We start from the raw sequence: 25,963 nt of genomic DNA, 5'->3' as shown, positions 1-25,963 counted from the left end.
AACCTGCCCTGCAGAGACAGCAGTGGGTCTGTGGCTTGGATACTGTTCCTGGTCCCTGTAGAATGCTGGAGCTGGAGTCAGGACTTGGCTGCACACAAGCAGGAGCTGCAGCTGCAGGGGCTCCAGGCTTGGTTTCCTGGGACTTGGAGATCCATCAGATTCTTCTCCAATTTCCAAAGCATCTTGTATTTGGAAAGGTGTTTCCAAAAGGCCTCCTCACAACAACCCTTGCCGTAGTGTAAGCACAAAAGTGGCCTCTCTACCCACAGGCACAGCCACAGTCAGGAAGGCAACAGCATCCAAGTAAAGCAGCAGCCACCTTCCAACACAGAAGGTCCCGTAACTGGTGGGGATCAGGCAAGGGATGCTTACCAATCTGTCCATCCTATGGGATCCAAAAAAGAGCTCACAGACAGCCAACAGGTTCCATCATGCTGGCTCCTCCCTGTTCGCAGCTAACATGGTTTTAAACATCCATTAAACACTTAACTGTTATTAACCTCCCAGTTAATCAATCCCAGTGGCTGGCAGCAGACTGGGATGAGTGGCAGGAGAGTAGGCCAGGAGGGGTGTGAGTGGGGGGATGCACCTACCCAGGCAGTCCTGCTGTCAGACCATCTTTCACTCTACAAAGGTGCCCAGGACCCCCAGCTCTGCCAAAGGATGATTTGGCTTAGCAACTGCTACGAGGAAAAGCTATGGGAAAGGGATGTTTGCTCTGGGAGCAAAAAACAACAGGCACAGCCTGACAGCAAACCAACGGTGCCCAAAAGTGATGTGTTCTGATGCAGCACAGCCCACAGAAGAGGATGGGAGAAAAGATGTCATCAAGTGAGTCAGCAGCTGAGATGACAACTGCCTGACTCCTTACCTAACCCAGCCAGCCTCCCTGTCCCTCCCTGAAGAGCTTACAAGGCAATTGTGGAAGAGAGGAGAGAGGATGTTTCAGCCCCATCCACCTCGATACTGGTCTTCCCAGCAAGGTCTCCTTCTGCAGAGATGCAATTCAGGCAAGAGAACTCCTCGCTGAGTCTTTCTCAAGGCTCTTCACCCAAAACTTATCTCAGGCATCTTCCCAAGTAACAACCATCGACCTCATGCTCTTTTCACATTTCTGATTCTCACATCCACCCTGCCCCCATGGGGGGAATGCCACCAGGCCGGCACACAACAAGGGCTGTGGCTGTCAGCTGCCCTGAAAGTCTCACTTTTGATTCTGGCAAGCCCACTGCTCACACATCCACCAGCTAGCAGCAACGGGCACTGAGAGCTACCCAGCTTCCCTCGGGATGAGAGATTCAGCACTCTGAGAAGCTGCCTCCAGGGAACGACAGAGGGGACACAGCTGTAGCTACCAGGAAGTCTGCCCCAAATCTGTGGGCAGATCGCACTGAGATGCATTTTGGGATGCTCCTGCAAATGCCATGCCAGCTGGACAAGGCACTAGCCCCTCCCATCCCAGAGGAGGCAGGGCCCCTCAGCCCCACAGCCATCACACCCCTTTCCACAGGGCGTCCATCCCACCTCAGCCACAACCTGCCCAGCCCATCCCTGGGGAAGGCAGCAGAGGGGCTGCTCCTCAGCAAGCAAACCCATACATCCAAATTTCCTGTGCAACCCCCCTCACTCTCACATGAACCATCCCCCTGGGCTGCATTTCTAGAGGAGCGCTTGGGCTGCAGCTGTGTCCTATTTTTCTGCAGTTGATGACCTCAACTCCTTCCCCGCACTACGGGGACGGCAGTAATGTACATTGCATCTCGCCAGGGCTCAACTGCAATTCATCATTATTTTATCTGCTGGAATTTAATTGGATCCTATCAAACCCTCCTGATACTCCCTTTTCACTTTAAACACTGCTGCAGGAAAGATAAATGTAGGCACCACTAGGACGGAGAGCGCGGCTTTGTTGGCGAACGGAGCTGGGGCTGTGGGCTCCAATCCTGCTTCCGTCTCCACGGCTGGTTAATTAGAGATACATATACTGGAGGTGTGCAGTGCTCAGAACAGGGCATGTGTGTATGATTTATGTTCCTCTATAAATATACCCTGAGCAGAGTAAAATACCGCCATCCGCACAACAGCACAACTTGACAGTAACACTCAGCCTCTGATTGTGCATCTCCTTTTTCTCTTTTCACATGGATTTCCTCCTTTTCTCCCCCATCACACACAAGCCTCTTCACCTGGATTCCTCCTGCCTCAAATCCAGGATGGTATGAGAACCTGAGACCCTGGGAATATGTCAGAGCAACACCCAGGTGCTACAGCAACAAAAAAATACCCAGAAAATATAAATCTGAGATGTTTTACTTCACTCCTCAGCATCCACTCTTGGGGCTGGGCTTCAGCATCCATGCTGGGGTACCACACGTGTGCCCACCCTGCCAGCCCAGCTTGCTCTGCACCTACATCACTTTGTCCCAGCAATAATGCTCACCCCAGAGTGAACATCCCAGCCTGAGTCTAGCCAGAGGGCAGGAACCTCCAAAGCCACAGCAGAAACAGTGGGCAAGGCAGGCTCTCCATGCCAGGGGCACCGGTCAGAAAGGAACCAAAAGGGAGCCAGGGAGGTGACACAGCTGCTCCTCACCACATGGGGCTTTGGTTAAAAATAAAGGGAAATAACTGAGGCATGATGCTTAATTTAAAGTGCTGAGACAACAAGCTCATGAAAAGGAGATCAGGGGTTCTTCCCATTTATACATTTAAAGGGAAACAGCAGCTCTGGGGATATTTCAGCCTTAAGAGGAACATTTTAGAGAGAAAAAGCCAAACCCTTGATAGTGAGAAACACTTGTAGCCATTTTGCAAAGGCCAAGACTAAATCAGATCAAGTCCAATGTTACAAGCATTAGTGCAGATTCAGGACTGTGGCACTTTTCAACTACAAAACTGTTTCATTTTTGCAGCAATCAGGAGGATGAACTCAGTTGAGGGACGTCAGATGGGAAAGAGTAGGCAAAGGCAAGGATATCTGGAAAATTAATCTCAGTGGCGTCAACCTTATACATTAATACAGGTGACCATTTCTCCATCCTCTGCTGCAAAAAGCAGAACGGAAATGTCTGGAAATGTCTGCCTCCAGAAGATTAAAAGCAATCAATTCACAAAAATTAGTTTATTGGCAAAGATCTTCATTTTCTTAGTTGGGCTCATCTTTCCTTTTTGCATCTTTACAATACATGTGGAAAACCATTAGGGTTGCTTTCCTCTTGAAGAGCAGAAAGAGACCAAAGAGAGGAGGCTGAAAAGGGTTTTTTGGCTTTGTTTATGGCCTGGGATGCTGGGGAATACCAGGGCTGGTCTACCTTGAGTTTGCCAAAGATCTATTGGGTGTTTCAAATGATGTTTAGTCAACACTCAGACCTTAATGAACAGACTGCTGAATATTTAACCAAGATGTCCTTTCTTCAAAGTGCTAACAACTCATTGGAGTTTGACAAGAACTAAAATCAAAGACAAAGAGTTTTAAGGGGCTTGACTTATGCCTTTCATTCGCCAGAGATTCAGGAAAGCATCCCCAGTTCCACAGAGCATTAAACCTCTTGTTTAGATCCCACTGAACTCCTGGAAACACTGCGTGCTTAAATGCTTTTCGATATCCATCCTTCACTTGTTGGTTGTCATCCTTTTCCTGTTTCTCCACTCGCCAGTGCTCTCCACTGAACAAAAAATCCTTACCCAAAAATCTCTCCAAAATCCTTACCCAAGGATGAAGTGCAATGGAAGAAGCCATTGCGCCATGGCTGGGAGAGCGTGAAGCACTATCAAGGAGCCAGATGGACTGCAAAAAGGCATGAAGGAGACAAACACCACACAAGTGTGAATCTGAATCCCCCACACCATAATGCACCCTGGCTCAATGCCCTCAAACATTAAAGCAGGCAGACCCTGAAAGCAAAGCAGTTCCTTTCAAGTCAAAACCCTCTTTTTCTCTTGGTGAAGCCATCCTGCAACCCAAAAGCCACATCTTCTGCCCCAGACTGCAGCCCCATGGAGCTACCGGTTCCCTATGCACCTCACAACACCACACACATGCCCTTCTGACAATTTGTGCTGTTTTCACAGCATCCCTGACAACTTCCAGGTCAAACATCCACCGTCAGCCCAGGATAAGGTACTGGTTACAGTTGTCCTGTCCCTCTGGAGAGCTGCAGAGGCCATGCAGCTCATGGCACCAATCCTGGCAGCCACAGCATCCCTTGGGAAACACAGGGAATGTATTGTGCTTTAGACTCTCCTTCCTGCTTGACAAGTTGAAACGTACTGGGGAGAAAGGAGTCCACATTGCTCAGAGCCTCTCTGCAAGCTCCACCTTCATTACGTAAAGGTTCCCCTCTGGTGCAGGCACCTCTCCCCAGCACACCACAGGAGCCATCAGGCTGCTGCTGTCAGCACTGTGCAGCCACAGCACTTCCCTACAGGGAGCATCCTGCAGCACACGTCCCAAAGTGCTCTGGAATAAACTCAGCCAAGCCCCAAACTACAGAACTGGGAAGGAGACAGCTGCCAGCTCCAGGCAGAGGAGACCTGGCAGGAGGCTGGATTGGCTGCATAGCATCCCCCCAGGACTGCTGCCCAGGGCAGGAGGCAATGGCTCAGGATGCCCCTCCTGTCCAAAGGCTCTGCAGACCTGGGATCACTGGAGGTGGGAGAGAGCCAGTGCTCATCTTCAATGGCTTCTAAATGTCACTTGTGCCACCAAAGGGAGCAGGGATCAACACTGGTGTTAGGCTGCAAATGAGCTTTCACAGTATGAGAGATGAAAAACAAATTTTAAAAGGATTAAATGGGAGAGCAAAGGGAGGGGTTAGCTCCATTTGGATGAGGACAGGTTGGTGTAGAGCACAGCGGGCAGCTGAGGAGCTGAGCAACAGCAACTCCCAGTGGGGTTATTAACACCCAGAGTGGCTTTGTTCATGGGCCTGGTGCACAGCAAGAGGCACACACATAGCTCACCCAGGGCTGCTAAACCCTTTCCCACTTAGGGGATAAGGTGCCTGGAGAGGGCAGAGAAGGCAGAGATGCCTGCAGGAGAGAGCTGAAGTGACAGGGCTGCAGGGGGCAAGGACACAGGGGCAGGGAATGATGAAGGGAGCATGGTATGGGGGGCAGGCATGCAAGGGAAGGAAGCAGCTGCTGGTCAGATCACGGATGGAGTCAGGGATGGACAGAGGCTGCAGGGAAGGAGGGGAAGCACTTGCAGGGCTGGCAGGCACAGCTGCATGTGGAGGGTTCTATGTGTGCAATGGGACACAGAGGTGTTACCTCCTTCCCGCCTGTAAAATGGGATAGCTTTGTGTCAGGGGGGCTCCAGCACATCTGGGCCCAGCTGGCTTCAGTCCAGGCAACTTTCTTCAGCTTTGCAAACTTAATTTCCTTGGAAGTACTCCTAAAGCCTGGTGGCTTCAGCATTGATCCTGTCTGGAACAACCCCAAGCAGCCTCCCAGAGCCCCTGGGGGTAGTAGCAGGGAACCCACCTCACATCCCATAAGCAACAGAAACCCCCATTACCTGCCCATGAGAGAGCAAAACTGCCCATGCAGCGAGCTGGGATGGTCCTGGGGCAGGTGGAAAGGAGCAGCCCACAGACAGGGCCCACAGCAAGGAGAGCTCCCGTCACACTCACCGAGGTGTTCTGGCACTGGATGCTGGTGCTGTTGAAGCGCAGGGCAGTGACGCGCGTGGTGCTGCCGGGGATGTGGAAGATGCACTCGTAGTTGCGCTGGCCTGACTGCGGCTGGGGCAGGTTCTTGGCTGTCAGGGTGATGGGTTTCACCACACCCACAGGGATGTAGATCTGGGTGGAAGGCAGGATCTGAGGGCAGTCCTGCAAGGAGAACAAGAGGCAGATGATGAGGCAACAACACTGTACAGCCTCCCGCGGCACCCCTGTGACCCTCTCCTTGCTGGCAGGCTTGGCGATGCACTGCAAAAACACCACCCTGAGCACATGCTTGAGAATATGCTTCATGTGCAGCAACCCCCAAACCAGCCTCCTATGCCTGCTCTGCCCAAAGCCCTGAAGACAGGAAAGAACAGCACAAAGAAATCTGGTGGCAGGGCAGTAGAATGTTTTCTACAGCTCAGGATGATTTAGATGGGAGGTGGGGAGAGGATCCATCTTTGGAATCTGTAACCTGCCACTCAACAGCAACACGTGTTTGCGCCGACTGGTAATAATACAGACTTCAATGCCATCATTGCAGCCAGCAGTTTAGAATTAATGCCGATTGGACTGTGCTTTGTCAAGCTAGCTGCTCGACCCTCCTGTTTCGCTTGCAAGACTCCGTTCCTCTTCCTTCATAAGTAGAGAGAAAAGCCTTTTCCCTCTCTGATACAGCAATGTGCTCCTGCAGTGTGGGAGAAAACCTGCTTTGCAGCAAATTTTGCTGCTGCTGCTTCTATCTGCACCAGCTCGAAGCGGTGTCACCCCACCCAGCCCAGCTGCAGGCTGCCCAGCAGACAGTGAATCCAGCCAGGGGATGCTGCTGATTCTGAGCTGGAGGAAAGCACCTCCCTGCCAGCACCTGGGGAAGGAGACATTGGGAGGGCAAAGCACTCCGCTTTTAATAGCTGTGGGCTCCCAGCTGCTCCAGGGGAGCTGGTGACTCTTGTGTACAAAGCACAGAGGAGCAGGAGGGAGCAAAAATAAATGAGCTCAGGCAGCAAAACAGCTCTGCAGCCCCGGCGGGTAGCACTTTGGCACCAACAGCCTGATGCAATCCCACGCCAGCTTTGCCGAGCTGGGCAGAGGTCTCACACCTATGGCAGCTACTCCTGGGAGTGTTGACTTGAAATAACATCAAGAGGGAATAACATGTGAGCTGCTTTAAAAACAGAAATGCAGTGGATGCAGCTGCTCCACTGTTGTCACAAAGCTTCTGATGGCCACAGTGCAGCTGCAGGGGCAGCTCTGGCCCCAAGGCCACCAGCAGTGTGACTACATGTGACCGAGGCTGCCGAGCTGCTTCCTGCCATCCTGCAGCAAGCCAGGCCAAACCTAGCAAAGTGCCAGGCTTTATCTTAGCCAGTATGATCAATTAACTTTCAAACAATGCAGAGAAAAGAAAAAGAAATTGTTTCACTTAGCAAAAATTGACAGAAAAATCCAACTCCTTTTACTCTTTGGGTTTTCTGTTCTTCACAAGCTTGCATTCCCCAAAAGCACAATTTTCAAGGGAAGAAACTATTTATCTCCAAAACATACTAAAAAATATAAAAGCTGAGAGGAACAGTAGTGTTAGCCCCAAACTGGAGATGGCTGGGGCAGTCTAGGGATGCTGGGCACTGCCCTGCTACCTCCCCCGCTCTGTATCACGGTTGCCACTTTGCAAAGTGGGGTTTCAGTTTCCCTCCACTTCCAGAATCAGTTCAACTCACAGTGGGAAGACACCTCATGCCCCTTGCCATTTCCATGGAGTGTCCCCATGACTCCATGGTGGTTGTTCCCCACCAGTTCCCAGCTTGGAAGTGCTGTCAGAGGAAGCAGCCCTTGCCTGCTTGATCTCCTCTGCATTTCAGGGGGCCCCATGGGTGGCACAAGCCTTCCCCATGGGGCACACACACACTTGGCAAATATTAACTCCTGGCTCACTCTCCAACACTTCCATCTCCTCTTTTTTCAGTGCCACAGCCCAACTGGAGTGGTGGGTAAGTCCATGCTCCCCAGGCTGGGCTCACCATGGCTGTTTACAGGCTGGTGCCCAGGGAGCACAGCAGGCACATGTGTCCCTCTCCCCACACAGGCAGGTGGACTCATTCTGCCAATTCGCAGTTTGAGCCGAATCGCTCCATGACGTCACATGCTCCACATCTGCCAGCAGAAGTGTCTCATCCAGCAAAAATGTCAGCCTGTGCCCAAACAGGAAGCACCTGGTGCTGGTGGGCGCCCAGGGTGCCCAGAGGGGTGTGGGTACAAGGACAACTCATTTCCCCTATGAGCAAGTCCAACCACTGACACAACTTGCTCTGGCATTGCCCAGCACTTCCATCCCTTGGGAACACTCTGCATAGCCCACAGAGCTCTCTGTCCTGCCAAAAATAGCCCTCCCACAGAGCCCCAGACCCCAGGAACAGCCAGCTACCAAGGCATGGGATAAGCAGAAAAGCAAGGCCCCAACTCACACAAATTCCCAAATATCACACAACTCATATTTTCTTCATGAAAACCATTTTCCTAGCTGGAGAGAACATGACATGGGTGTCCAGGTTTGCCCAGAGAGGTAAGAGCTTTAGAATCACACTGCAAACGCTGCCATTTGGATTTCTCTGGCAGCTCCCAGCTCCGGCTGCAAGGCTGTGCATCAGCAGAGATAGGATGATGGCAGTCTGGGACTGGCCTTGACCCCAGCTCTGAGGTTCCTTCACAAAGTGCTCAGCTATTCCCACTGATGGGGAATGAAGAACAAATGCTAGCTGAACCTACCTAATCTGAACCAACACACTTGTTCCCCATAGTCCAGGGGCCTTTCACCCTCCACAGAAACTCTGCATCAGCAGAGGCTGTCTCAAAAGAGCAGCCTTCTGGGATGGGATGCTCCAATGTCCATCACTGACGACCCTTTGGCCATCATTGCACACCATGAGTGGAAAAAAATGAACAGCAGCCCATGCTGCTTCATCACCTCTTCCCCTGCCCTGCACCCACCCAGCAAAGCCACAGAGGAGGGCAATCTCCAGAGCCCAAGCTTTAAAGCTACCACAGCTGGTGGGCAGGGACATCCTGACTACTGTCACCATTTCCAGGCACATTTATGTGAGTGGTGGCTCCTATCCATGCCGCATTCCAGCCCTGCCACCCCCAGAAATCCAGACAAACACTCCTGGCATGCCTAGGAGAGAGTGTCATGGGTCACTCTGTTTTCCTACAAAACAACCACTTTCCCACCCAGGAAATTGTGGTGAACTACCCACGGGAAGAAGCAGAGACAGTCACCTTCTGTCCCTGCATTTCCTGACCAGTGCCCACCACACTCCAGCCAACACAGACAGACCAAACCCTGCTTAAAATAACCTTCCTGCAGAGAGGATGGGGCTGGATGTCTACCATTAACTTGTCCAGTGATGCCATGGGATGGGCACTGAGCCCCCTTACCCACAACACCACCCTGCCAGGGACCAGGATGGCCAGGGATGGGGACAGGACATCTCATCCCAGCCTGGTCACGGAGCTCACAGCCACAACTGGTCTGAGGGTGCCTCACCATCCCTGCTGGGAACTGCTGAGGCCGCACCAATGTGCAAACAGGCTGAGCCAAGTGATCCAAACCTCAAACCAGGCACTGGTCCATTTCCCAGTGTGACCAAAAGGTCTGCTGGGGGACATCCTGTTCACACTGGGGAGTGACACAAGTTCCTAAGCAGCCAGTCTGTGGGAGAGCTGCACACGTCCCAAGGGCAACACCACTGTGGGGTACAGCCAGATACTTTGGAGTTCACCTGGCAGGGAGGGGGCAGATCCCATGGCCTCAGTGAGGGGAGCAGGCAGATGAGAACTGCTGGGTTCCAGTGGTCTGGACACCACACGTATCATTTGCAGAAGCAATGCCAGGGCTGGCTGGAAGCATGACCTCAGGAGCAGGCTTCTGGGATGCCTGTGATAGGCAGATTGCTCACTGGATTTCTTCACAGCACAAGCTAAGGGAAAACAGCTTTTTCCAACTTCCTCATGTTAGTAAATGCTCCTGGAGGCAGCAGGACCTTTCCCTTGCACTGGAGCCAGGTACAGTCAATGGGGAACCCAGCTAAGTTCAACTGGAGTCCCCTTCCAGAATAGGGACAGAGTTTCCTTCCCATAACTCTCCCTTCTAAATCAGCATTTATTGTAGAGCCAACAGTGGCTTGCCAAACCTCCATATCCAAGCCAAGCAGCCAGCAATGGGACCACAGGCCGGGGACAGCAGGACGTCCTGCAAACACTGCTGATGGCAGGTTTCCCCAGTGGGTGGCATGGATGCTGCACAGGATGAACCCCCACAAAAGCACATGTTCCTTAGCAAAGCAGCTGAGATGAAGAAGGCGTGAGGTGCAGCAAAAACAGTTTGTTTTACAGATTTCAACCTTCCCCTCTCCAAAACAAGTTGTTCTGCAATGACAGTTCAAGCTTGCTCCCTTCACAAACATCAAAAGAAAATGCTTTAGAGTGTCTGCCTTTGTTTTTCCTTTCATTCAGCCTGAAGTGCTCCAGGCTTCAGCCAACTTCCCAAGCTACCTCTCCACAGCCACACAGCCTCTCCCCACCAGCACATAGCTCCATCAGCATTTCCCTTTCCTCCCTCACTGCTCCTCTGGCAGTTCCAGCACACCAGGAGAGGCACTGGGAATGGTTTATGAAGGAGTCTGCCTTCTAAACCCCTCCCCAGAGAGCAGGGGACCCTGACAGAACCAGAATAGGCAAGGGGAGCAATCTCACACCATCTTACCTCAGAGAGCTTGACACGTCCCTCTAGGAAAGAGCAGTCAGCAGCGTTGTGGGTGCAGATGTGGCGGTATTTGCACCAGTGGCAGGGGAAGGAGCCGTTCACACAGGACAGGCAGCTGCAGAGGGAGAGAAGTGGGCAGTGTTAGGGCAGCATCAAGGCAGAGTCCACAGGGATATTTCTTGGGATGCTTCAGCAGGACAGCATCCATAGGTGATCCTGTACCTCGGCGTGGAAAGAATCCCTTATCCATGGGGCACGGGCCACACACTGGGAGGGAGATGCCTGCACAACCTGAACCCCCAGGCTTTGCCCAGGAAGGGTGGGGGGATATGGTCTTTCAGGCACTGCAGGATTTGTGTCCCAGCTAAAGAGGCCACATTTCCTCCTCCTCCTGGCAGGCTGACCCTGACCGCCCCCCTCCAGCAGGGGCCGAGCTCCAGACTTTGGGAGCTTTATTTGGGTTCAATGAAAGGCGATTTTAGCAAGAGGCAGCAGAACAAGGGCTCTGCACCACAGGGGAACAGGGGAGAAAGGGCCAGATTAATGCATGCCCATTGAGAGGAAAATTATAACTGGCGAAAGGTTGGGTCAGATTAACATTTCGGGACTGTAGTGCCTTTCAGCTGCTCACAATAGGTTGTGTGTGACTCCCTCCCTCAGCCCCCTCAGCCCCAGCCCTCCACAGCCGCGCGTGCGTTGTGTCTGTGGCTTCCACCCCTCCTCAGCCCCAGACATTTCTGTCTCCCTCCCCAGCCTCCTCTCAGGGCTCTTTGTGCCAGGGATCACTCCTGCTCCCCTCTCCCCATCTTTTCTCAGGGTGTGCTCAGGACCCAGGGATGCCAGGAGCTTCATGCTCCGCGCTTTCCATTCCTCTTAGCAGTGAAACTAGCCCCAGGGACCTGATAACACTCCCCAAAGCAGGAGGGGACACACAGAGCCCCACAAACATTCATAGGAGTGGCACCTCGACAACCTGGTTAGCTTCCCTTGCTAACCCCCCTCCCATCCCTGTTTGCAGACACAGGTCATCCCACAGCTGAAGGGAGGCTTTCCCTCCTGTGAGGAGGGAAGGGGCTGAGCCCTCCCTGCCATGCTGCCTGGGGGGGCACAGCAGACAGGTCCCATATTTAGTACATGAGCCTTCACAGGGCGGGTCTGCACCAGACATGTCTGTGCAGCCCAAGCTGTTCTCCCGAGGAGGAGATGGGAGAGCTGCTGAGCCATAAGCTAAAAGGCAGCAAAAATAATCAGTCTGGCTTTAAAAAAAAGTAGCAGCACTAGTTTTTTCCCTAGAAGGCTCATACCTGCTCCTCACTGATTCAAGCATCAAAAGGATCAGGCCCAAAGCAATTATATTTGAACAAAGACAGGCTCTTTCCCTGAACACAGCTCTGGCAGGAGGCAGGCAGCCCTGCCCAGCCCACTCCTCCTCCTAATCACAGCTACCTCTCTGCCTCTACCCCTGGGAAACAACAGAAAAACACAGCATCACCCTGTGAGGCAGCAGAAAGACAAACTTCCTGGAGAAATTATCCTTGGTGGCAGAGCCTGGCATGCCAAATCCCTCACCCTGTAGCAGAATTGTCACTTGGGAGGTGTGGGGACCTGAGGGAGCCACAGGGCAAGGGCAGCCCAGGGAGCAAAGACACACCCAAAGCTTTGCAGGACCAGGTCTCCCGGCGCGCCCTGGGGTTTCACACACCATTAGATATACAGCAAGAGCTTCCCAAATCCATGCGCACACACTAAGGAAATATTTAATTAAGCTGCTTGCAAAGGGGGCTGGAAGTCATTTCCATGTTTCGCTCACATTTTCACTTCCAAATGAACAGCCCTTTTAGCTTTACCCACAAGTATGCTAATTGAGATGCTCCTTATGCAAATATATGCAATTTTATTTCAGCTGCAGAGATTCAACTTAAAAGCAGAGCCACAGCCTCCTATCTCTGGCTGCTTTGATGGAGGGAGGTGCAGAGGGTGGGGGGAATAGGAAACACAAACAAAGGCAAAGGACAGCTCCTGCCCTCCTGCTAAGGGCTCAGGCAGGACCAGTGGGCAGATAAATCCAGGATATGGAGGGGTAGGACAGGGAACATACAGATTAATCCTCATGGGAGTAGCACAGCCCCAGAGAGGTCACGTAAGAGAGAAGCACAAGCAGGCACAAACAGCCACAAGCCACATGCTGGGAGCCCAACTACCAAGCTGCAACATAAGCCCCCATGAATCGCCCCCACCATCCTGCAAAGAAGAGATTTTTCCAGTCACCAGGTCCTTCAGGGTCTGCAAAAAGACTTCCCAGTTTCCTTTCCATCACCTCACATGGCATCTCAGAGCAGCTGGGTAAAGTTCCTGATGCAGCCCTGCTCCAGGCACCCCAGCCCCAACAGCTGCAGTTCCACTCTGCAGTTCTTCAGGGTCAAAGCCAAGTCTTGGCTATCTCAAGATCCTCCTCACCTCCTCACCAAAGGGTCTCCTTTGCCATTTAATTACTTCAGGTCCCAGCTGGTCTCCTGGTCTCCACTTGTCTAAGAATCTCAGGTTATCCTCCACGTACACACTGAGGTGCATGGTTCCCTCTTCCTACTTTAGCCCACCCAGTTGCTTCTAACTTAACTGAGCCATTTCTAAAGCCCTGTCCTCGGCGATGGTTTCCACACTCTCCCTTCTGCAATAAGGACATCAAATGCCACTGTGAGAGCACTCACCACACACACCTTGCTCTGCAGCATTTCTGCTACGTTTAGGCCTATCTAGGCTAAAGTGGTGAGTAAGTCAGCACCTGGGTGCCAGTAACATGGTGAAACACTGTTTACAGTCTGCCTTGGTCCTGCTGGCCTCAGCACGGCTGTTTGACCACCACAGCACCCTGGCAAGGCTGCCCCAAGCCCAGGAGAGGAGCTGAGGCAGGGATCCCTGGCTGCTGGTCGGGCTGGGCAGCGTGGCTGGGGCTGTGTCCCAGCGTGTCCATATCCCGGTATGTCCGTGTGCCACGGCTGTCTGTTCCTGGCACAGGAGCAGGTTGCTCGGCAGCATGATGCCATCTGTGCCGTCTCTCTCCTTCCCACGGTCAGGCACTCTTCCCTCATCACTTCTTGCCTAAGAGGCTTTCATCACTCCTGGTAATTAGAGGGAGGCTCTCCTTCATGTGTTGAAGTGTTCCGCCTCCCCAAAGTGTGCCAGGAGAGCAAGAAGCCCAGCGAGGCAGAAAACCGATGGTGGGGGTGCAGCACTGATATGGACCCACAGCATGTTCCCCATCTGCCTCCTCCCCAGTCCTGCCAGGTGCTGGTGAAGATGAAGCCTCGGCAAGGCAGGGAAAGGGTGCCAGACCCAGTGGCAGTGCCCTCCTTGCCTCCCAATGACCTCGTGAGAGAGGCGTGGCACCAGCCTCAGAGCAGCATTTCAGGGCCACTCTGCGCCAAGTGCCCCATCCCAAAACACATCCAGGCTCACTGCTGGCCTGAAATCTCCCCCAGCCAGGGCAAGCATCCTTGCAGGCAACAAAGCAGCTCTGCTCAACTTTGAGCACCCCAGGGTCAAAGCCAGAGCCTCCCCACAGCCCCCACGCTTGCCCACATCTCACCCCACAGCTGGGCCAAAAACTCCCAGGACTGCTCCCCTCCACTTCCATAAATGATCCCAAACTTGGTAATGCCATCCTAGGGAAACACCTGACAGGGCTGCAGAGAAGCAGAGGTGTGGACAGGGCAGAAGGATAGCAAATATGCCTCTCCAGAGTGGGTACAGAGCCGAAAGCATTATTGCAGGATGAGCCCAGACCCAGGCTTCAGGGACTGGCTCCTCCCTGAGGGTGCAGGCACCTCCAGTGACCATGGAGAGGTTACAGCTGTCTCCACACATGACCCAAAGCAAAACCGTAGCTGATGGGAAGTGTGGAGAGCCAGCAGTGCTGGATTCAGACCCCTCACTCACTCTCCTTCCTGCATGCCACGTGCCCAGATGAGCCCAAAGCTCTTCATCACACTGAACAGCGGGGGCAGAAAACAAAAACAGCATCCACAGGAGCGAGATAAGCCTGAGCAGCAAACATGAGCAGGACAGGAGGTGTGAGCACTGCACACACACAGACACTGAGGCTATTTCTATGGTGCAGCATGTCCCTGAAGGAAGGAAGTACATGGAGTGAAGGGCAGGGAGGAGGAAGAGGGGGAAGTTGAATGGCACCAAGAGCAGAGCAGGGGAGGTCCATTAAGAAGGGAAATTATAAACACAGTGTTGATGAAAACAGCATCTGTGCAGGCACAGCACAGCCGCCTGCGAGCCCCCCGACTGCTCCTCAGATCTCCTCTTGGCAGGAGGATGCATCCTTAGTGAATACTCAGCTCCAGCACAGCCTGCATCTGGAGCAGCAGCTGTCAGGGCTGAGGGGCTGAACTGCAGTGCTTTGGGCTTTATATCCATCTCTACCCTAGGGAGAAGTGGAGATCCTGGAGAGCAGTGGAACCAGACGGCACTGTCCCCCCAGCCCTACACAGAGCCACAGGCAGCTTCCTCACTGGTGCCCAGGAAAGGTGTAGGGTGGGAGTCATCTCTAGCCTCCCTCCATCCTTGCCCATTCTCAATCCATTTCGCATTCCTTCCTTCCTTTCACACCAAACCAATTCTTTTCCATCCCTGCTGGGTTTTGCCAAGGTCCTTACTCAAAGGGTGGTCCAGAGCATCCACCATCACACTGGAGGATGCAGAATCATTCCCTGTGTTTTAAGACAATTCTCTTGAAAGACACTCAGCTGCCTCCCCTTACTGAAGCGTAAGACCAGGCTCTACCAGCCCGCCTCATTCACAACATACATGATGTAAACCAAGTTATCCTGAGCTGTCTCTGGGGCCATTCCACAGGATTTTTCACCTGTCCCAGCCCAGGAACACACAGAGATCGGTTACCATCATCGGTTACCATCACACAGCTCAGCCATGAAAACTCAGATACACTCACTCAACTGCTTGCAGCCATCTGTCTGTGCCTTTGAAAAGAAAGCACCTGTAAGCACCTGGAAATGAGCAGCAGTGGGCCAACAGAGAAGCATGCCATGTGCAGACAGAAAGAAAGGATGCAGAGAGGAGCTCAGTGACTCAAGGGCTGGCATTGTCCCATGGGTGCCAACAGGTGCCTTAGCCACCAAATATAGCCCATCCCTGCCTTATCGGCACAACCCTGCTGCTCCCAGCACTTGGAACATGCATTAAAATCCCATTTACTTAATGGGGGCTTACCGGGAAAGCCTGACCTGTGGGTTAGAGACAGCAGAGTCATATCTCTCCAGCCTGGAGATTTTAGAGCCATTTGGCACATCCGCCCTTGCTCTAGCCTCAGAGAAATCCAGCACCCTGCCGCTGATGGGATATGGGTGTCCCAGCTGTCACTACACTGAGGCACAACCACAAGACTGGTAGCATCATGACCACCTCCTGGACTGGAGAAATGTTTCCAGGATGCTCGGATTCCCTCTTCGAATCAGACTTGCTGACAGGATTTTCCCCCTTCCCCTGTGCCACCACCTGGATTTTTGCTTCCACATTGCAGTGGAAGGATATGCTGGTGATGTGCTGAGCATGCTGGTACTTGAAAAAACAGCGGCTCTGCAAAAACCGCCCACAGAATTGAAGGAAGCACCAAAGGCTCTCATCTTCTTCCCCATTCCACTCCACTTGCCAGCTCCATTCCCACAGCCACACACTCCAAAAAGCCAAACCACAACGGGATTTATGAAACAGAGTTTCCAGAGGAAAAATCAACCAAGAAAAATGGAAACAGTGGGAAGAAATAAATACATCTTACTATTCCCTGGAATTACTCACTAGCTTTTTGTGAGGATTCCCTACATCTCTACCTCGCTGGCAAGCTCTGCCAGAGACAGGCAGGGAGCCTGGTGTTACATCTTTATCTTAAAAGGGGACTCATTTCCCCACAAATGCTTTGAAGAAGACATTTAACTCTGACAAAGACAACCTCAACATCTGCCCATGCATGCTGGACTTGGGCTGATTCATTACACGATCAAAGGTGCTGAGCGGCCTTTTAAATGCCTGCACTTGATCGGTGTCCCATCGGAAACCCCCAAGGGAATCCACCCAGTCCCTGCCATGGGGGTTTTCATCTCATTCTCCCCTGCAGGAACCAGAGCCTGTCCCTAGGAGCTGCAGACAAGCCTGTGGGCAGCGCTGCTCCTCTGCTGTGGGCTGGCAGCGACCCTCAGCCAGCCACATCCCCCTTTGCAAGGGCCCCATTTCTCTGCATCAAACTCCTTCCACTCCCCTGTTCAATGCATATCCCACAGCTCAGCCAGAAGCATCCCCTGCCTAATGCCTAAGTCTTTAGGAGTAGGATGCCCAAAAGACATGCCCAAACCTCTCAGGAGCGCTAAGTACCTAAAGCTGGGACCTCCAGAAGCTTTCCAGCTGACTCCTGGAAAGGAATGAAGCCCCAGAGAGGATGGAAATTCCAGACCAGAGCTCCCAGGCGCCCTGCACAAAGTACCCCAGGAGCCACTGATGTTGGTCTGTGATGGGGACAGCTCCATCACACAGGCATAAAGCCCTGCATTAACAGATGGGACAGCTTTGCAGCTCCAGCTGGAAGGCACCTCCTCTGCTCAGAACATTACAGACAAACATACAGGCAGCACAACCCCCTCTGGACCCTCCTCTCCTCTAGAAGTGATCAGATGCTCCTTCTGCAATCCCTCCTTTGACCAGGCAGGCTCCAGCAGCCCTTGAAAACGCACGGGAAGAAGACCTGCCAAGGTGGTGGGAAATAAGAGAGCCAGGATGCTCATGCAGCAGCAGGACCAGCCCCACAGCCTGCAATTTGTTGATGCCTTTCCAGATGTCTGCTGAAAATAAGAAGGGTCAGACTCCCTGGTGCACATGGTGGAGCTGCATTGGCTTCCCCTGGAGCTACCACAGCTGACATCAGCAAAGAGCTGCCTCACTAGCCTCCCATCTCTCCACAACCGTCTGAAAAATCTCACTCAGACACTTTGTCCTCAGCTGAGAAATGATTCAACATGCAGAACTCTGCCTTCCAACCTAAGCAAAGCCATCCAAATATAAAAAGAAAACATAACACACAGTGATCAGAGATCTCCACAGGAAAAACATTAGCCTTGTGGAAAAGTATATTGTTCCTAATACAGAATTTATCAGGCTGACGTATAGATTTTCTTCCACAAAATATGAAACCTGGATCTGAAAGGCTATTAACTCCACAGAGATCCATTAAAGACGCCTGTCTGCAAATGGTATTTAAAAGTATTGCATCATCCCAGGAGGTACTGTCACGCTCTTTGGCTAAGATTCGACTGCAGGTCACATAGTTAAAATTACCTCCAAACCCTAAAACTTTTGACATGAAAAAAAATAATAATGTTCACCAGCTTAGAACATAGACTTTTCTATCAGCTTCAACTGGAGTCCATAAATATTAATGCATCCATAATTAGCCTTTTTAAATAATGCATCCAAAATTAAACATCAACGCAGTAATAAATCAGTCAGGCTCTTTGTTGTAGGTTTGTTTCGGGGCGGGGGGCGTGTAGGGATCTTTTCCCCTCCTGTGTCAGGCACATAAAATAAAATGCCAATTCCCTCACCACCTCTTCCACCAGACCACTGTTTGGACCAAATCCGATGCCATTTGTACTTAAAAGTCATCTTTCTTTCATTTAGAAAAGTAAAAGTCATCTCTCTTTTTGATTTGCAAAATACTGACATGCAGCCAGCCCAAGCCAAAGCTGAGCTAATGTTATTGAAACCACAGGATGTGAAGGGAGACAAAGCTCATCTCAGAGTCAAGGTGAGGGAGAAAGTCAGGTTTGCTAAGTCTCTCCTCCCTCACTGGCACAGTGCTCCCAGGAGGAGCCCTGTTCTCTGTGCAAAGAGAGAAAGGAAGGAACCCCTGTGACGCAGAAACTTTGCAGAGGCTGTCCCTCTGACACATCCCTCCTGGAGCTCTCTGTAGGTGGGTTCCCAGCCAAGGTACCTGCATCTCACCTGCTCTTCCCTGATCAAAGTGGAAACTCTGAACAGGCTTTGGAGGAGTGAACTCCAGCAGAGCCCCCAAGCCAGGCTCAACACTTTGCAAAAAGACATCCAAAAGAAATCTCTTGGCATTTGCTTGTCTATAATTACTGATCAGCCAGAGCACCACCATCCATAGGAGGTTTGAGTAATGAAATCTCTTGCATTCTTGAGCTCCAAATTCTTTGCCCAAACACACTCCAGCATCAGCTCTGATGGTCCTACAGCACAGCCATCCCCCACTGCTCAAGAACACTGTCTGCAGCTCCTCATCAGGAGTTGTGGTTTGAGACTTAAGACACCTTGCTTAGACAGCACATCAATAATCCACACCTCCTCTGTTTTATCAAATGCATATCTCAAGCTGTCTAAAAACCCTTACAGGAGTAGATTTCACAGCAGCCTGACAAGAAAGCAAATTCACAATTACTTCCAGTTAGGAAATTCTTGGGTAAACGCCTCAGGACATGTGGCATGCTCCATCCCATGTTGCTCTAACTTTCCAGCTCCCTCTCCAGCCAGCCTGGGAAGCAGGTATTGTGGCAGGAAAGTACAGGCTTCTCCTTTTGCATCACCAAGTCACTCCTATTAACTGTTTCCAGAATAACAAGACACTTGGCATTTTCAGTGGCATGGATTGATTTCTACATTCTGCAGTGCAGTAAACTTGCTTTCTCTTCCAAAGTTTTGCCAAACCCAAAGCCCTGTTTTTACATGGGGTTCTGTCCTGACGCTACATGTTCCCACACACCCAAACCAACTGCGGGTGCTCTGGTCACCGTCCCAGTTTACATGGGCAAAAGGAGGAGGTTTCTCACTGTAAACACCGCTGTACTCAACTGCCCTCTGCCCTTTCCTCTTGCAACATCAGCACCCACAAAGCTGAGAACTCTCTCTCCCAGTCTCACACCATTCCACCAATCTGTTCCTGGAGCCCCCCCACAAAGTCCAGGCCACTTACGACTGATGGACGCTGCAGTTGTAGAAAACAAAATCCACAGAGGCAAATTTCTTTCCCGTCTCCTTAGATTTCAAATAGAGCTTCACCACTCGCTTATCACCTGCAAGAAACCCAGGCAAAAAAAGACATCAGAAAGGACACAGTGCATGGCCCAGCATTCAGTCCAAGGCTTGCGATGGGCTAGAGGAAGCTGGGCATCACCATTTAGTCCAGTTAATTAAAAAAATTCTCCAAGTGCGGCAATAAAAAGAGAGTATTCAGCCACCCCCATTCAGACACCTAAGAGGCCAGCCCCTACAGCTCAACACAACCTGCTAGCATGGAGACTGGGGCCCGGGGTTATACTGGGTGCACTGAAGGAGGGTTTAACAGTTTTGAGGTCAAGAGAATGTCCTAGACCCCATGGCCACATCTGCCCAGGATGCAGGATGCATCCTGTTCACAGATGGAAGTAGGGCCAGGGTGCCCAGGAGTGGTCAGCAAGTAAAATCACAAAGTGGTTTGGGTTGGAAGGGACCTTAAGGACGATCTAGTTCCAAGCCCACTGCCATTGGCTGCGTCCAAGCAGCTGTGTCCATGGCTTGGAGGAGACCAAAGAACCAGCCTCCCACAAGCAGCAATTCCTTCTCCTCCTATATCCCGAGATCCCAAGTGGGGTTCAGATCCCAAGACTGGGATCACTGTCACGGGAGGACTGTCTTTGTCCACATCTGCCTATGGGGTAACGCATGCGACAATGTTTGTCTCAAGCTTTTTTCCCCACTCTGGGGCACAAGCTTACCGCGGCCCCTGGTGATGGGGATTACATCCTTGGCAGAGGGAGAGCTGCAGTAGATCTTCCCATCCTCAATGCGGCTCTCTGACTCGGTGAAGTCTTCAAAGGAGCAGTTGACTCCTGCCGAGAGGTCTGGGACATTCCAGGCCTGCAAAACCAGCTAGGGAGGAGAGGCAAGAGCATCAACATAAAAAACTAGGAAAATAGGCTCCTCTGTGTCTCCATGTGTAAATCTAGCCAACAGAAAAGAGCAGGGGTTGTGAATCCTCCTCTGCTACCCACACATGGTGGGGAGACCTGCTCTGGGCTTTTGCAAGGGAGCCCCATCCATGCACCTCCCTGCCCAAGCAAAGAGCATAGGTTTAAATGGGTTAAGAGCTGGAATGACTCACAGCCTCTGTCCTCTGCCCTTGACACACCACAGCCTCAGCTGCCGACAGAGAACAAGAACAGCATCAGAGCTGAAGTATGTTTCACAGAAAGGCAGAAAGGCACCCACTCCAAGAGAGGTGTGGAGGGGAAGAATCCACCTCTTCCTTCACAAAGTCATCCCCAGGGTCAACAGTTCTCACTTTACAAAATGCTTGCCTTGTTTCTAATTTGAATTTTTCACAGCTTCCAGCCATTAGTTCTTGTTATGCTTTTCCTTGATAGATTAAAAAGCCCTTTAGTCCCTGATATTTGCTCCTTGTAAAGGCACTTATACTCTGTAATCAAGTCACCTCTTAATCTTCTTTTTGATAAACTAAGCAGATTGAGCTCTGGAAGTCTCTCACTGCAAGGCATTTTCTCCAGCCTTCAACTCATTTACATGATGTTTACGTGAGTTTTTCAGTCCCTCCTTTGAAAGCTGCACTCCAGCCCAAGCAGAGCATCCCCACATCATCCACCCCAGACCCCTGTGCAGCATCCTGCCATCAGTATGGAGATAATTACCCCAGGAGTGAGAACACTGCCCAGCTCCTGGCTTCATCCCAGGAGCATCAAGAAACTGCAGTGAGGGCTCAGCGCCAGCACCATTTTCCAGTACACCAGGTGAACCTCCATCCATGTTTAACTTTAGACTTGGTAATACCAAACCCCAGTTTCTCTGCTAAACAGCCCCACTCAAACCCAGCTGCACTGAAGGAACTTCACTCGTACCACCCTCCAGTGCCAGCACCCCAGCAGGTCCCATCTGCAGCCATACCACATTTATCTTCATGTTACCAAAGAAAATTTAGCCCTGCAGAAGTGTTTTCCAAACTGTTTCCATCCGTGACAATTCCTCTCTTTTGAGATCTGTCACAGAGCCAGATCTTAATCCACTTAACACATGCTTTATCAATATTGTACAATGCTAATTTTTAATCAGAACGTTGTGTTGCGCCAAGTCAAAAGCCTTGTAGGAGCCTAAAGACATCACATCCACAAAGTCCCTCTTCTAATTCAAGTCATAAATTCACCAAAGAGCAAAATGGGGTTTGTCAGACACAAACCCACAGTGACTGGCATAAATTATATTCCCATCTTTAAATCATTATCAGATGTATTCTGCACCTGTTTGGTTTTTTTTCTTTTCTTCTTCTAATTCTGAAGTAAAACTAAGCAGTCTCTGGCTATTTGGTCCTTTATGCATCTGAGAAAGGAAATTAGCACCTTTTGTGTTTCTGGGGCTTTTCTCAATATTCAGTTATTTATTACAAAGTCATATTATTACATACATCCCCAGGCCACAGAACTCCCTGGCCAACAGCTTTAGGAATCCTGAATGCCAGATATGGCATGCAGATATGGTAGAAACCTGGCAGTTTATTGCTAGTATATGCTGTTTCTTATTCTCTTCATGGTGCTAATGGCCTGAAAAATACTTCAGGGAAGTGCCTCATCCTTTCCGCTTGCACAGAAAGAGAGCAGCAAGTTGAGCATCAAAGTCTCATCCCAAAATATCCACTGCAGGCTGGAGTCAGACACAGGCTATTGAACTAGAGCTAGATCGCTGGCCTGCAAACGGCATTTCTGATGGTCATGCTGTCATTACGGAGAAATATCTATTGCTCAGTTATGTAATTTCTGAATAATCATCAACTGGTTTATTATCTCCATCAATATGGAGCCAATGGCCAGTCCTCATCAATGCCTTGCACTTTGCTCTGTTTTGTCTCAGAACTCTCTTCCCCTTTTTCCCCTATTTATCATATAGTCATCAGTTATTTTTAATTGCCTTCTCCCCGGCCATTGCCTCCAGAGGGTCAGGAGGTGGCTGGAGTGGAGTCCGAGGGAGCAGAGGTGTCTTACCGGGACCTCGGACATGGTGACTGAGATGTTCTTGGGCTGCACAGTGAGCTGGACACACTGCTGCAGGTCAGAGGCGAAGCGCTGGGGCTCATCCGCCCGCTCGCACCGGTCCTTGCGGGAGCAGCTGCAGGGGGATGAAAGCACCACGGTGAGGAGAATCCCCTGGGGTCCTGCACGGCTTTGGGCAGGAACCATGGCAAACAGACCCTTTGGCATGGAAATTATGCCCAGGTAGGGACCTCGGACGACTGAGGCTCGTACCAGAGCTCTGCTCTCCCCTGAGACTTCAGGAGTATTTTATATTCAGTTTTTCTTATTGGCACAAGAATGCTAAACCCAGTAGCCCATGGGCAGGATGAGCAGGGCCTGGCAGCAGCTTCATGATGCATGAATGCTCCCAAGCACAGTCTGGGCACCACATGAGGGGATGACTGACCCCTTGGACCATTCCATGCCTCAGCATTTTGGAACCAAAATCCAAAAAGGAGGGAAGCCGACAAGGAGATCAGCAGTGGGGATGGACACATTTTGTTAGCTGTAGGTCACTGGCACAGCTCCAGAGACAATCCTGCTGTACTCACATGTTGTGGAGGACACACCAGCCGCAGTGGGGGTCCCGGGAGCCCAGGCACAGCTCACAGCTCTCATACTGCTCACAACTCTCCACCGGCACACGTGTCACCTGTGGGGAACAGACACAGTGAAGGGGGTCAGGCTGCCATGCCCACACCTTGACATGGCAGAGACAGACCCAGCACAGACTCACCCTGGCCTGCTAGTGGGAAGGCAGGAGAGGGAGCAGGCTGAGCCCCTCGCCATTGCCCACTCCTCTCCAGGCCCAGGCAGCGCATTTGCAGGCAACACTTCCAACACAGAGAGACTTTTACTCCAAACAAGCTCCTTTCACTGTTGCACCTTTACAGTATTTGAGAGTAGGCTAGGCCAACTCAGCTCTACATTGGCTCCCAGTGTCAGCCAGGCACCCCATGGCTGCTGCAACCCCGCTCTGAAAGGGTTACCAGTCCTTTATTAATTGCTCCTCCAGATTTGATTAAAATCCCCTCATTCTCCAAGCCCTTCGAGCTCTGTTACAACTGTTCATTTAATTACTTTCCACCAGCACTCTGATAATGCCAAACATACTAGGGAAAAGAGTGGGCTTTATTAAGGAGAGGGGAGGAGAAGAAGGGGGACAGGGAGGGGGTGCAGGAAGGGGGTTCCTTCTTGCCTGCCATAAGGAATCTGCACCACCAAGCAGCTGCCCATGCCTGCCATGCTTGTGCCTCAGTTTCCCCACTGCTCCCATGGGGCAACACTCTCTCATTAATCAAAATTTGCAAACTTCTCTACTGAAGGCTAAACCTGGGGTATAGCACAGCAGAGCACAGCCTCAGCATGATGTCTACAGGGCTGGGATACGCAGGCCAACCAGTCCCCCCCAAGGGCAGTGAATACACCTGTAATGTTGGCATTTGTCTCTGACATTGCTTTAGGCAGGTGGTGGTAGAGGGAACCTCCCAGGCAGACCCTGCACAGACAAGTGTCAGGTCCCAGCAACTGTGTTGGTCCTTGGAGGAGATCCCCAGTCCAGGTCAATGCAACTGCCCCCTTGGCATCCACTTCTCCAACAGCTGCTCCACAGAGGGGAAGTTTAGCTGAGCAAGCTCTGGCACAGAAACAGCCAGGGGTGGAAACACAGCCCAGGACAGCTGCATGGAGGAGCCCAAATGCCGGTTCTGCCCCACCAGGAAAAGTGCATGTTTCCTGCAGCAAAGCAGAAACCAGAAACAGCCACTGGGAGGAGGGGGAAAAGCTGCTGTCCCCTCAGGACTGTCTAGACACAAACCTACCTTCCTGCTCCAGCATCCTTTCTCCTCCCAAGCCCTTGGGCTGGTGGCCAGGAGACTGTGAGGCTCCCAGCTATGCTTGCAGTCCCGCTCACATGCACATACCTCTGGTGGGGCAGAGGAGCAGAGATGCTGGGAGACACAGGCACAGCACACTCCAGCACGGCCACCCTGTGTCACCTACCAGGCATGGCATGCCAGATCCAGAAAGTGTCACCACCATGAGAGGAACCTGCTTCATTCCCTCCAATTCAGCCCATGGATGGATGAACTCACACCAGCAGCCCTCCCACAGGTCAAACAAATGTTCACTAAGACAACCAAAACTTCCTATCATGTGCCCAGACCACGCTGCCAGGATGACAACACCAGATACAGATTGGGTCTGTATCTCCCGTTAGTTCAGCACAAGCAGAGGCAGGTACCAAGGGGTGCACACCAGAAGCCTTGGGGTGCACCAGCCCTATGTCTCCTCTGCCCTGTCATGCAAAAGCAACTGCTTCGGAGGACAAAAAGTTGTTTAGAGCAAGGAGCTCCTGCTGACCTGCAAAACCCTTGCTCAGGAGGGTACAGCCAAAACAGGGAGGTTTATGGTCAGCCACTCACAGCAAGGAAGGGTCAGGAAGTCCTTGGTCCCCAGGGACCATGGGAATTTCAAGCAGTTGCTGCTAACAGTTAAAGCCTCAGGACACTGTTTCTGAAGGGAGGAGGAGGGAGGAGCTGCCCCAAGGTCTCTAGGCAGCTCCAATCCCAGGAAGCAAAGGGCAGACCCCTCCTAGAGACCTGCCCAATTCTTCCCAGCACAGAGGACTGTAGACTAGGGCTGCAGTGTGGGCTGCCAAGTCAGGAGAGCAGAGGACTGCTGACCCCTCCCCTTACCTGTTTCTCAGTCATGGCATAGATGTGCTGACGGTCAGGGCTCAGCACCAGGTCTCGCAGGATGGAGCTGCCTTCATGGGCCACAACATTCTCATACTGCAGAGCTTGGTGCTTCCTCTCGGCTGGCAAGTCCACAAGGATCTGTGGGGAAAGCAAGAGGAGATGAGCATGATCCCTCACACACCTCAGCCCCCAGCCAGGATGTGGGATACAGAATGTGCCCCATTAGGGACATCAACTCCTCTGTCCCATACCAATGTGGTGACTCCACAGCCCCTGGAGCACAGCAAAGTATCAGCTGCTCTGCAAGCATCCCAACCCTTTCCAGAAGACCAAACTGCAATGCCTCCTTCACTTTACTACATTTGTCTGGTGCATTTCACCATTCATGCTGATGGCATTCATCTCTCTCCACAGAGGGAGGACACATCCCTGGTTCTCACACTGTACCCCACTATGTGCTGCTGCTGAGCCCCAAAGCCCCTCCAAGTAGTTGAATGAAGCAGATGAGTCCCTAGCTTGCGGCAAAGCATCAAACCCCATCTTGCCCCAGCAGTGCCGAAAGCAGCTCGCACACCACATAGCTCCAAGCCCTGCCAGGCAGGATGCTGCGGCGCACACAGGCTCAGCTCCCATCAGCCCATCCATCAGAGGAAACACTTGGACTCATGACCGGGGAAGTCAAGAGGGTCTCAAGGAAGTTGGAGGTCAACAGAGGTTCAGAAAGCGTCTTTGTTCCCTGAGCAGGAGCAT

General features: G+C 51.7%; 1 protein-coding gene across 2 annotated transcripts in view; it reads right to left on the bottom strand.

The window, feature by feature from the left end:
• Positions 1 to 25,963, bottom strand: part of PLXNA1 (plexin A1) — a 112,585-nt gene that overhangs the window by 36,976 nt on the left and 49,646 nt on the right. For both annotated transcript variants that reach the window (XM_058422169.1, XM_040076033.1), the window contains exons 4-10: positions 25,211 to 25,351; positions 23,066 to 23,166; positions 22,485 to 22,608; positions 20,214 to 20,367; positions 19,433 to 19,532; positions 10,429 to 10,543; positions 5,634 to 5,834 (exon numbers count right to left, since the gene is read on the bottom strand). In XM_058422169.1, the coding sequence (XP_058278152.1) occupies positions 5,634 to 5,834; positions 10,429 to 10,543; positions 19,433 to 19,532; positions 20,214 to 20,367; positions 22,485 to 22,608; positions 23,066 to 23,166; positions 25,211 to 25,351 (936 nt within the window). The remainder of the gene's footprint in view (positions 1 to 5,633; positions 5,835 to 10,428; positions 10,544 to 19,432; positions 19,533 to 20,213; positions 20,368 to 22,484; positions 22,609 to 23,065; positions 23,167 to 25,210; positions 25,352 to 25,963) is intronic.

The sequence above is a fragment of the Hirundo rustica genome, chromosome 12 (genome assembly GCF_015227805.2).
Source record: "Hirundo rustica isolate bHirRus1 chromosome 12, bHirRus1.pri.v3, whole genome shotgun sequence".
NCBI lineage: Eukaryota > Metazoa > Chordata > Aves > Passeriformes > Hirundinidae > Hirundo > Hirundo rustica.
The sequence above is the reverse complement of the archived record's forward strand: the minus strand, read 5'-3'. Positions and strand labels throughout refer to the sequence as shown.